Source organism: Bos grunniens, chromosome 5, assembly GCF_055505025.1.
Source record: "Bos grunniens cultivar Pamir isolate PY7600 chromosome 5, Bosgru_T2T1.0, whole genome shotgun sequence".
NCBI lineage: Eukaryota > Metazoa > Chordata > Mammalia > Artiodactyla > Bovidae > Bos > Bos grunniens.
The window spans coordinates 103,998,295-104,011,415 of NC_141169.1; the positions used below are offsets into that span (position 1 = coordinate 103,998,295).

The 13,121-nt window shown below is 39.5% G+C and overlaps 1 protein-coding gene across 1 annotated transcript in view; it reads right to left on the reverse strand.

Moving 5' to 3' along the window:
- Positions 1–13,121, reverse strand: part of LOC147372841 (antigen WC1.1-like) — a 58,167-nt gene that overhangs the window by 23,405 nt on the left and 21,641 nt on the right. The window contains exons 6-8 of the mRNA XM_086402112.1: positions 7,048–7,140; positions 6,632–6,946; positions 5,258–5,572 (exon numbers count right to left, since the gene is read on the reverse strand). Coding sequence (XP_086258238.1) covers positions 5,258–5,572; positions 6,632–6,946; positions 7,048–7,140 — 723 coding nt within the window. The remainder of the gene's footprint in view (positions 1–5,257; positions 5,573–6,631; positions 6,947–7,047; positions 7,141–13,121) is intronic.

A 13,121-nucleotide genomic window follows, 5' to 3' on the forward strand; every position in this document is an offset into this window, starting at 1 on the left:
GGGTCACAAAGAGTCGGACATAACTGAGCGACTGAACTGAACTGAAGGTTATAGATATTCTTTACTCAAATTATAAAATTATTTGAAGAAAATAATATGATGCTTGGGGCTGGTGCACTGGGACGACCCAGAGGGATGGTATGGGGAGGGAGGGGGGAAGAGGGTTCAGGATGGGGAACACATGTATACCTGTGGCGGATTCATTTCAATATATGGCAAAACCAATACAATATTGTAAAGTTAAAAAAAAAAAAGAAATAATTTTTTGTAAAAAAAAAAAACCTCCTATATCCTCGAAGAAAATAATCTGATTAAAAGCTATTTTGAGATGAAGAATGGCATCTGAAACACTGCATTAAAGGCAGAATTCATAAAAGTAAAACATAGTATATTTGATCATATAACCACACCACATACACAACCCTAAAGACATATGCAAAAAATGGGGTACTTTCAGAAGTATTTAAGAAAAGCAGTACGTGGTGTTAATTTGTAGAGAGTTCCTATAAATAGATGAAATTTTAAACATTCTAGAGAAAAAATATAAACGATGATGGAAGATATCTTATCTGAAATACCTTTAAGTATTTATTTGTTTATCATGTCCACATTCCACGACAAATACACACACATATATACCCCTGAATGAAAGTTCCACTAGAGCAAGGACCTTGCATATCTTATTTACCCCATGTTTCTGCTATTAGGATGGTGATTGCACATTCACCGTTCAACAAGAATGCATGGAGAAGCTTTTCTAAATACCATGATGGGGCCTGATAAATATTTATTGAATGAATACGTAGATGAATAAAATTCAGTGAAATAGAATTTCTTTAAATTCACAGTAATCAGCAAAATAGTAAAGCAAATATAAATTAATAGTAATGTTTTCTGATAATGGTGCATATAAAAAATAATTAGTACATAAGCACAGAATTAATTTATATTCAAATTTCCACTTATGTGATTTTTAAAAAGTTTTTCTTAAATTTATTTTTGGCTGTACTGGGTCTTGGCGCTGCACGTGGGCTTTCTCTAGTTGTGGTGCACAGGCTTAGTTTTTCCATGGCATATGAAATCTTCCTGGGGTGTGTGCATGTGTGTGCTGTTTCTTCAGTTGTGTCCAACTCTTGTGACCCAATGGACTGTAGCCTGCCAGGCTCCCCTGTTCATGGGATTCTCCAGGCACGAATAGTGGAGTGAGTTCCCATGCCCTCCTCCAGAGAATCTTCCAGACCCAGGGATCAAACCTGCATCTCTTATATCTTCTGCACTGGCAGGCAGGTTCTTTACTACTTCCTGGATGGGAGATCAGATTCATGTCCTCTGCATTGACAGGTGGATTTTTAACCGCTGGACCACCCGGGAAGCCCCACTTATGCAATTTTCAATGGACAATTATTAAATAAATTCTAAGCTACTGTTATGTGTTATTCAGTATGACATTGGTCAAGCAAAGATTGCTGTAAAGAGAGAAAACTCTTTAAAAAGGGAATATATAGTAAAAGTCAGGGGGAAAAAAAAAACAAATAGCTACCTAGTAAGGCAGAAATGTGTGCAGTAGACTCAAATAAATTTTCTAAGAAAGATTTGTATTTAGAGGAAGCAAAATTAACCAAAAAAAAGACACAAAAGAATTGTAAGTGAAAGAAATACACGTAAGTTCAAAAAACACAAGAAAATGGCAGTGTAAATGGCTCTTGTCATAAAATATGAGAACTTGTGTATTCTTTCCACATCATCCTACCAAACTTGCTACCCTCTTCATGCAGAGAACCTCTCAAAAAATGATGGCAGGGCCTCTGTGAGGTGATTGCTCACTTTCAGGGTTAGAGACTTCACCACAACCCATTTTATGGTGCTTTATTGTTGAAAAAATATCATAAATAAAAGTCCAATAGTTTAACACTACTTGGGCCTTTGAATGAAAAGACAAAGAGATGAAGAAACAGAGGCAAGGAAAGGGACAAATCTCTGCTTTTGAAATATCTATCTCCTTTATTTTTATCTATCTCATTATATCATTTGTAGATTTCAGGCACTGCCCAACATATCATTCAAGGTATACCTGAATGGGGTGTGTGTGGGAGGTGGGGAATAAGAGAGAGAGAAATGTTGAAGGAAGTAAGGTGCTATGGTTTGACTATTTGTCACCCCACCAACACTTTTTGTTGAAATTCCAATTCCCAGAGTAATGGTATGAGGCACTGGAGCCTTCTCAAAGTCTTCCAAAAAGGATGAAAGGAACACTTACAGAGCCATTTATTATGAGGCCGAGATTATCCTGATACCAAAACCAGACAAGGACACCACAAGAAAAGAAAATACTGGCTAATATCCCAAATAAATATAGATGCAAAAATCCTCAACAAAATATTAGAAAACCAAATTCAATGATACCTGAAGAGAATACTGGACAACCCACTCCAGTATTCTTGCCTGGGAAATCTAAGACGGAGGAGCCTAGCTAGCTATAGTCCATTGGATCACAAAGTATCAGGCACAACTTAATGACTGAACAACAATAATAATAACAACACCAAGACCAACAAGGATGCAAGGATGGTTCAATATTCACAAATTAAATCAATGTGATACACCAAATAAGATAAAGGCAAAAATCATACCCTTTCAACACATGAAGAACAAATATTTGACAAAATTCAACAGCTGTTTATGATACAAAAGGTCTTTACAAAGTAGATATAAAGGGATTATACCTCAACAAAATAAATATCATATGACAAACCCCCAGCAAACATCCTACTCAACTGTAAAAAGCTGAAAGCTTTTCTTCTGAGGTCAAACACAAGGCAAAAATGCCTACTCTCATCACTTTTATTCAACATAGTTTCGGTAGTTCTAGTCAGAATCATCAAGCAAGCAAAAGAAAATAAGAACATCCAAATCTGAAAGGAAGAGTCAAAACTGAGACACTATTGAAAACTTTAACACATTGTGAAAGATATTAAAGAAGGTACAAATAAATTGAAAGATATTCTGCACTCATGGATTGGAAGACCTAATATTGTTAAAATGATCACACTACACAAAGCAACCTACAGATTGCTACCATCCTTATCCAAATTTCAATGAAAATTTTCACAAATATGGAACAAAGAATTCTGAAATTTGTGTGGAACCACAAAAAAAAGTGACTAGCCAAAGAAATCTTGAGACAGAATGACAGAAGGGTCGTGCTTCCTGATTTCAAACTATATTACAAAGCTGTATTAATCAAACAGTATGGTATTGCTATTAAAAATGGACACAAAAATCACTGGAACAGAATAGAGATCCCAGAAATAAACCCAAATATATGTGGTCAATTAATTTATGACAAAAAAGTAGAGATTATAGCATTGGGAAAGGACTGTCTCTTCAAAAATGGTGTTGTGAAAGCTGGATGGTTACACGCAAAAGAATGAAACTGAAAAACTCTTACACCATTCACAAAAATTAACTCAAAATGGATTAAAGACTTGATCATAAGTCCTGAAGCCATAAAAATCCTAGAAGAGGGACTTCCCTTGTGGCTGTGGTAAAGAATCCACCCACCAATGCAGGAGACTCAAGTGTGATCCTTGATCCAGGAAGATCCCAGATGCCACGGAGCAACTCAGCCCATTCGCCACAACTGTTGAGCCTGTGCTTTAGAGCCCGGGAACAGCAACTATCAAGCCCACGTGACACAACTACTGAAGCTCAGTGCCCTCCAGCCTGTTCTCCTCAACAAAAGAAGCCACTGCAATAAGAAGCCTGTGCAATGCAATGAAGAGTAGCCCCTGCTCACTGCAATTAGAGAAAACCCCATGCAGCAACAAAGACCCAGCACAGCCAAAAATAAATAAATTTTAAAATTTATTTAAAAAATCCTAAAGTAAAATTAGGATGAAAAGGTCCTGACATCAATCATCATGAGGATATTTTGGGTTTGATGCCAAAAGCAAAAGCAACAAGAGAAAAAATAAGCATTGAAACTACAGAAAGCTAAAAAACTTCTGCACAACAAAGGGAAAAGGTCACAAAATGAAAAGGTAATTTATGGAGTTGGGGAAAATATTTGCAAATTACATTTCTGACAAGGGTTAATATCCAAAATACTTAAAGAATTCATACATCTCAATAGCAAAAGCAAACCAACAGACAATTTGATTAAAAATGGGCAGAGGACCTGAATAGACATTTTTTTTTTTCAAAGAAGACATAAAGAGGGCCAAGAGGTACATGAAAAGGCACACAATGTTATGTCATCAGAAAAATGCAAATCAAACTATAACGGGGTAACATCTCACATCTGTTAGAGTGGCTTTTATCCAAAAGACAAGAAAAAACAGGAGTTGGTGAAAACGCGGAGAGAAGGCAAACCTTGTGCACAGTTGGGCGGGGTGGGGAGGGGGGAATGTGAGTTGATGCAGCCCCTATGGAGAACAGTATTGAGGTTCTCCAAAAATTAAAAATAAAACTGTCATATGGTTCATCAATTTCACTTCTGGGTATTTATCTGAAGGAAACAAAATACCAACTTGAAAAAACTGTGCAACCAAATGTTCATTGCAGCATTATTTACAATAGCCAAACAACATAAGTCTTCACTGATGGATAAATGGTGATATGTACATATGTCCGGCCAACAAAAAGAAGAAAATCCTGCCATGTGTAGCAACATGGATGAACCTTGAGGGCATTGTGCTAAGTGAAATAAATACCATATGATCTAATTTATATGTGGAATCTTAAATCAAATACCAAAAAAAGGGGGTTCAGAGATGCAGAGAACAGTTCGGTGGTTTCCAGAGGTGGATTGACGTGGGCAAAACAAGTGGAGGTAGTCAAAAGGTACAAACGTGCAGTTCTAAAGTGAATTCCATGAAGATGTAATGTACAGCATGGTGACTACAATGAATCTGTATTATATACGTGAAAGTTGGTAAGAAAAATTCTCCTCATAATCAAAAAATTGTAATGATACATGATGATGGATATTATTAGACTTATTGTGGTGATCATTTACCAATATACAGAAATATATAAGCTTTACATTTAACACCTGAAACTAAAACAATGTTATATGAATTATATCCAAATTAAAACTCTAAATAACAAGGTTGAAATGTGGATTAAATTAGCTCCATCCTAACGTCATTTTGTGGACCCAACTTTAACTCATCTCTTAGATATTTTAAAATATAAAATCTCACTACTGACATCCTACAGGGTTGGGACAGACACAGAGAAACAGACAGCAAGTCACCTGCACATGAGATATAGGCTTCCTCCTTTGGAGAGCAGGAAGTGTAATTCCAAGGGTCAGAAGGACACTGCCAGAGAGAGGTATCAGTGCTCCGACACCGAATTCCATCTACCCACTGGGGTCTAGAACCTTCTCTGAGACCAACAATAGTGTTGAGGGTTCCACTCTCCCCACAGCCAAGCTGTCTGCAGATCACGGACACAGTGATGTCTTCCATGGGGTTGCGGCAGACACTGCCCCAGGTCCCGTTGTAGAAAACTTCCAGCCACCCAGCACACTGCTGGTCCTCGCTCACCATCCTGAGGGCCAGGAACTCTAAGGTTGAAAGAGAGGAGACAGGACACAGTGAGCTTTCCCCCCAGTGCTCTGGGTTTTCCTCTTTCCCAGAAATCGTGAACACTCACCCCTGACCCAGCTGAGGAGATACCCACTAGGTGACAAGACTGAAATCTGTCTCCCTTTTACTTGACTTTGTCCGTTAATGTCTGTCTTTCTATTTCTACCACAATGATGTAGTGAATACGAACAGAGAGAAAGACCAACATAGGCACCTGCAGGGAAGGGCCCTGAGCCTTATTTCCTGATAAAACCTGTAAAAGAGCATGTGAAAGGGATGTGGGTAGTGGAGAAACAGGTAGAACAGTGAACCCACAAATGTCTATGTTCCAGTGTTTCAATCCTGTGAATGTTGCCTTATATTTCAAAAGGGATTTTACAGACATTATTAAGACAAGAAACTTAGGAGCTTGGGATGGTGAAACTAACCTGCAATATTATGAATTAACCATATAAACCCAATCTAATTATCCCTAAAATTGGAATACTCTTCCTGAGTGTGGTTAGAGGAAGATGAGACACTGAGGAATGGTCAGGGGAGGGAATGTTGTCTGAAGAAGAAGATGGGCTCCAAGCCAAGGAATGAGGCCACATAGGAACCAGAAAAGACTGGCAAACGAGTTCTCCCCAGGGCCTCCAGGAAGAACACAACCCTGTGGACACTGGGGTGTTGGTCGACGGAGACCCTTGTCAGACTCCTAGGGTATAGAACTGAACAGAGTAAATCTGTGCTTTCATTACAATGTCAACAGGATCACCAGACTGTACTACCACAGGGAACTGAAGGAGAGCCCTGCTTTCATGTGGAAACCATAAGAAATGGCTCTACCAGGAAACACTGCTGAGAACAAAGGACCAGACTCTCAGCTGCTGCAGAAGGAAGTGAAAGCACTTAGTCTTCACGTCTGCTGGAAACACAGGCTCCATGGGAGGAAGCCTTCTTCTCTGGTCCTTTCAGCATCTATCCCTCAGGACTCAGACTCCTGTCTTCCAGGGCCCCACCCCTCCCCTTTCCTGCGGACAGTGTGCAGCCCAGACCTGAGCAGATGACCCCCGCGTCCTGCTTGTGTCTGCAGTCGTGCCGCCCCCAGCCCCGGGAAGGGCACTTCCACAAGTGAGACTCCTTTCCTGTGCAGTTCAGGTCGTCCAGCCAGATGGGTCCTGATCCTGCCCCGAAGTGAGCAGACGTCGTGGCATTGAGGGCTTGTCCACAGCCCAGCTGCCTGCACACCACGTGGGCATCATCCAGGTTCCAGCCATCATCACAGATGGTGCCCCAGGAGCCCTGGTCAAGAATCTCCACTCTCCCAGCGCAGTGACCGCCCCCGTCTACCAGGCGGAGCTGTCTGCCGTCTGAGGAGAGAGAAATTGGACAATGGGGCGGTACCCAGGCAGGGGTGGGGATGGTGGGGGGCTGCGGATGAGAAGCGTCTTCTGTCCTGTAGGACCCTCACCTGAGCAGTAGGGGGCGCTCTCCTCTGAGGCTGCAGAGCCTGTTGGTTCAGAAAGGGAGCCGCTGCACTGGGGCAGCACCTGGGTCTGGTTTCCTGCAGAAATAGCAATGATCAGAGGGACATGAGTTACCGGGAGATAGTGAAGGATAGAGAAGCCTGGCGTGCTGCAGTCCAGGGGATAGAAAAGAATTGGACACGACTGAGCGACTGAACAGCAGCACATAATCTTTGCTGTTACAGTCACTGAGAAGTGAATGTGTCTCCTTCCCTTGAAGTTCTGCTGACCTTTGTGAATTCCTAGTAAGTAATAATGCTGCTGCTGCTGCTAAGTCACTTCAGTCGTGCCTGACGGCAGCCCACCAGACTCCTCTGTCCTTGGGATTCTCCAGGCAAGAATACTGGAGTGGGCTGCCATTTCCTTCTCCAATGCATGAATGCATGCCAAGCCCTCCCAGTCATGCCCGACTCTGTAGTAACAGAAGGGAGTTAAGGTAAAGTTGCTTGACTTTCAGCACTAGGTCTGGAAATGCATGCAGCCTCCTGTGAAATCACTGAGGACTTTTGCTTTAGGGCAAGTCTGCCCTGTTGAGACACTCAGCGTGTGGAGACGGTCATATGCAGGTCTCTGTTCACTCAGTTCAACCCAGCTGACCTTCCAGTTGCCAGGCTTGTCCTCATGAACCATCTTGTATCCGCAACCCAGTTATGTCCTCAGATGATGTCAGCCCCAGCTGATACTGGGCTACAACCTGATGAGACTCCAAGACAATACAAATCAGAGCGCTTCCCAAATTCCTTCCCAAACTCCAGGAAATCGTGAGCAAAAGTAAAAAGGGGTTTTAGGATGGTAAGTTTTGTTGGAAATTTGGTTATGCAGCAATAGTAACCAAACACTTATAATTACCACACTACTAAGTATTTACTGGAGAAGGCAATGGCACCCCACTCCAGTACTCTTGCCTGGAAACTCCCACGGACAGAGGAGCCTGGTAGGCTGCAGTCCATGGGGTCGCGAAGAGTCCGACACGACTGAACGACTTCACTTTCACTTTTTCACTTTCCTGCATTGGAGAAGGAAATGGCAACCCACTCCAGTGTTCTTGCCTGGAGAATCCCAGGGACGGGGGCGCCTGGTGGGTTGCCATCTATGGGGTCACACAGAGTTGGACACGACTGAAGCGACTTAGCTTAGCTTAAGTATTTACTGAAGACAACTGAAGTGTTTGTTTTCAGAACAACTTGTATATGCATATGCATAGCATCTTTATCCATAATGGCCCAAATTTGGGATGCCACCTAAAACACATGACATTGCTTTTGGAACAAAGTAACAGGCAGAAGCTAGAAGGGGTGAAGGAGGTTATTAGCAGAAGCCTAATGGGCTTGGGCAATGCTGTCAATGAGGATTGAAAGGAAGTGAGGAAATACAATTGGGGCTGAAAGAAAAATATATGTTGATATATTTGCATAAGCAAAATAAAATGGTTGCTGTAAGTGACTAGATTTTGAAGTACTTTGTTACCCGGCAACAGTAACTGGAAACACCTTTTTTCAGTCTCAGTAACTATAGAGCAAAACAAGCAAAGCCAGTCACTAAATATTTAGAACATTTGAGTGGGGTGATTTAACAAACACACCTCTCAAAACTAGAGAATACACCTTATTCTAAGCACTTATAGGTCATTTTTCAAGGCTGATCATATGTTATACAAAAAGTGAGATCCAAAAATTTTTTCAAAGGGTAAAATAATTAAAAATATGTTTTGTTTTGTTTTTTTACTAAAGTGGAATTAAGCTAAAAACAAAAGACAAATAGTAAAATCTCCTGTTATTTGTTTTGTAGCTAAGTCATGTTTGAGTCTTTTGCGGCCTCAAGAGCTGTAGCCCATCAGTCTCCTCTATCCATGGGATTTCCCAGGCAAGAATACTGGAGTGGGTTGCCATTTCCTTCTCCAAAACCTTCTGTAGTGAGGTATAATTTTCATGCATTAAAATACACATATTTTGAGTATGTTTTCATAAGTTTGACAATTGCCTATGCCAGCATAACCATTATCACAGTTAAAATTCAGAATATATAGGATTATTCGCAAAGTTCCTATGTGCCTCTTGCAACCAATAAAAGCCCCACAAACCCAGATCCAGGCAAATACTGATCTGTCTTTTATTATAATAGATTAGTTGTATTTTTTGAGAATTTAATAAAATCATACAATATGGAATCCCTTTTAGATGGCTTCTTTCATTTAGCATGCTTTGAGATTTTCTGTGTAATTGGATTTATGAGTAGCTTATTTTTTCTATTGTTAAAGTCTTACATTGTATGACTATGCCAAAGAAAGTTTTCCTTTCTTTCACTAAAGAAAATTAGAGTGGCTTGTACTTTCTTACTCTTTTAAATAAACATGTCTGACTTTTCTGCCTAAATTTTTTGTGGACATATCTTTTCATCCCTCTTGGGTAACAGAAATTTTGGGTAACATAGAGTTGCTAAGAGTTGTTTTCTCTTACTTTATCATAAGCAATGTATAAAGGTTCTAGTGGATCAATAACCTTCTCCAAACTTGGAATTGTCAGTCTCCTTAATTCTAGCCAGTCTAATTTGTGGATTTATATGTCATACTTTAATTTGAATTTCTTTAATAGCTAATGATATTTGATATCTTTTCATTTACTTATTGGCCATTTGTATATCATCTTTGGGAAAGTGTCTTTCTTAATATCTTGCCCATGTTTAAACTGGATAGTTCTTTACTTATTTTTCTGTTATAAATTTTTCACTCATTCTTGTTACAAGTCCTTTGTTAGATATCAGTTCATTTCAGAAGCTCAGTCATGTCCAACTCTTTGCAACCCCATGAATTGCAGCATGACAGGCCTCCCTGTCCATCACCAACTCCCAGAGTTCAGTCAAACTCACGTCCATCGAGTCAGTGATGCCATCCAGCCATCTTATCCTTTGTCGTCCCCTTCTCCTCCTGCCCCCAATCCTTCCCAGCATCAGAGTCTTTTCCAATGAGTCAACTCTTCGCATGAGGTGGCCAAAGTACTGGAGTTTCAGCTTTAGCATCATTCCTTCCAAAGAACACCCAGGACTGATCTCCTTTAGAATGGACTGGTTGGATCTCCTTGCAGTCCAAGGGACTCTCAAGAGTCTTCTCCAACACCACAGTTCAAAAGCATCAGTTCTTCAGCGCTCAGCTTTCTTCACCGTCCAACTCTCACATCCATACATGACTACTGGAAAAACCATAGCCTTGACTAGACGAACCTTTGTTGGCAAAGTCATGTTTCTGCTTTTGAATACACTATCTAGGTTGGTCATAACTTTTCTTCCAAGGAGTAAGCGTCTTTTAATTTCATGGCTGCAATCACCATCTACAGTGATTTTGGAGCCCCAGAAAATAAAGTCTGACACTGTCTCCACTGTTTCCCCATCTATTTCCCATGAAGTGATGGGACCGGATGCCATGATCTTCGTTTTCTGAATGTTGAGCTTTAAGCCAACTTTTTCACTCTCCTCTTTCACTTTGATCAAGAAGCTTTTTAGTTCCTCTTCACTATGTATTGCAATTAACTTCTCCCTATCAGTTGAATGCCATTTTATTGTCTTAATTTTTTTTCAAAAATCAAAAAGTTTTAATTTTAATGAAAATCACGTCTCATTTTTTAATGGTTAATGTCTTATCTGACTTAGGAAATGTTTGCCTACTCCACAATCATAATAATTTTTCATATGTTTTCTTCTACCAGTTTTATAATTAAATTTAATATGGGAATAACCATTTATTTGAGCTACCCTGATGGACTGGGATTTTTCTTCAGGGTGAGGATGAGGGGAATGGCGCTTATGATGTGAAATCAGGATCATGGTTCATCCCCCCCTCCCATGAAGATATTCAATTAGCAGATCATTTTTGAAGAGAATATATTTTCCCCTTTGAAATATCTCTATGCCTTTGTACAATTTCAACACATACATGGGTTTGGGTCTGTTACTAAACTTTATTGTGTTCTGTTGATCTATTTAGCTATTCTTATTCAATGGCCATGTTGCTGTGGATATGCAGTAGGAAACTTGAAGTTCTTTTTGGCCCTTCTTTTTCAAAATTGTTTTGTCCATTTCACTTCTTTCACATTTAAATAAATATTTAGAATTTGCTTGTAAAGTTCTACAAAAATATTGCTTGGCTTTTTATTAGGATTAGATTTATTTTGTGTACTAAGTGAAGAGAATTGACAGCCTATTAAGTTTTCTAATCCATGAACGTGGTATCCATTTTTATATTTTTAGATGCTCTGTGACTTTCAATGTAAGCCCTTTAGATATTTTAAGTTTCTTCCTACATATTTAATAGTTTTTATACTATAATAAATGGAATTTTCCCAATTTCCCCCTAGATTTTGCTAGTATAAAGAAGTACCACTTATGTTTGGTTTATGGTTCATTGGTCATTAGTGAAGACAGTCTGTGTACATGGATGAACTATACGTTAGTCATCAATCTAAGCAATCACATCAACCCTAAGCAATGTGAACTAGCTGGTCCTGCATGTGACCAGCAGAGTTTCAAATTTTAAACTGTATGCTAAATAATCATTTAGTTATTTCACTTTATTCAGTATTTTTTCTGCTACTTTTATGATTCTTTGTCTTTGGTTTTTACAGTTGAATTATGTTTCTGAGAAAAGGTCTTTTGCATTAGGATTATAAGGTTACCTATTAGTTTTATCAGCTTGAATTTTCAAGCCTCTCCTCAAGTTAGAAAAATTCACAGCTATTATTCATTTAAATACAATTTTTCCCACCCTCTCCCTCTCTTGTCCTAGACATTTTTATGTTAGCATAGACCCATAAGTCACATAGGATATATTCTTCCCTTTTTACTCATTTTTAACCACTGATTCTATCTTTAATTTGATCTACTCTGTTGTAGATGCTCTTTGCTGCATTTTCCCCCATTTCATTCATTAAACTCTTCAGCACCAGAATTTCTGTTTGGTTCTTTTTATAACTTCTCTTTATTAAACTTCTTATTTTTTCATCTATTGTTGCCCTTATTTCATTGAATTGCCTTTCTGTCTTTTCTTACAGCTCATTCAGTTTCCTCAAAACAGCTGAATTGGGTTCTTTATAAGCTAGATTGCAAAGATCCATGTCATTGACATGTGTCTCTGTCAGTTTTGAAAAGTTACTGTTACTCTTTGGTGATGACTACTTTCTTTAATTCTTCAAGTTCCTTGAAATTTTGCTTTGCTGCTTTTGCCTTAAATGTAGCAGACAACACATTAAATTTTTACTGATTACCTTCAGGTGGTATATACTCTTCTCTGACCTTATATAGATTCACTCTGCATTCATTGCTTCATCTTATAGAAAATACCTTAAGCTTTTATGTCTTATTTGGTCCATAAAACTCAACAGGCTGCTGAAAACCTCTCTTCTGTTTTGCAGAATGTTGAGCTACAGCTCAAGCCTGTGGTTACCTCCCTGTCCACAGACCCTAGTCTGTTTTTTAAGATCACTCCATTTACTGGAGTTTGCTTTCATTTCCACACTTGGAAACACACAAAAGCAGCTGTCAGAAGGGTGGTAGTAAAGATGATTTACTAAAGATTTAGTACCCTCAGGGACTTGGAGTACCTACAGGCCCAGGGAGAGAGATCTTTGGGTGACATTCTCCTAGAGGCTTATGGATGGGCTGCCTGCTGAAGCACTGAGTGTAGTCGCAGGAATTGCATCCCTTTTACACTCTTTGACATTTTTAATGATCTTTCATATTTCTTCTCTTGCCTCAGTCATGGAGGTTCAGCCCTAGAACTCTGGGTGCTTCTGGAAAGAAATTGGTTTCCCCAGCAATATCAAGTGGGCACTAGCTCATTGCTTTCCTTTTCGCCCATGAGAGAGGCCCCACCAACTAGTTCAAATTTATGCTGTCACCTCGGGGTAAGGAGCAGCACTGGCAAAATCCTTTAATCCTCCCCAATAATTCAAACTTAACTTTTTTGGCTCCAACAGAGTAATGAACTCTCCCTTCAGGAATCCTGGACTTCTAACAATTTCTATAGGCATCT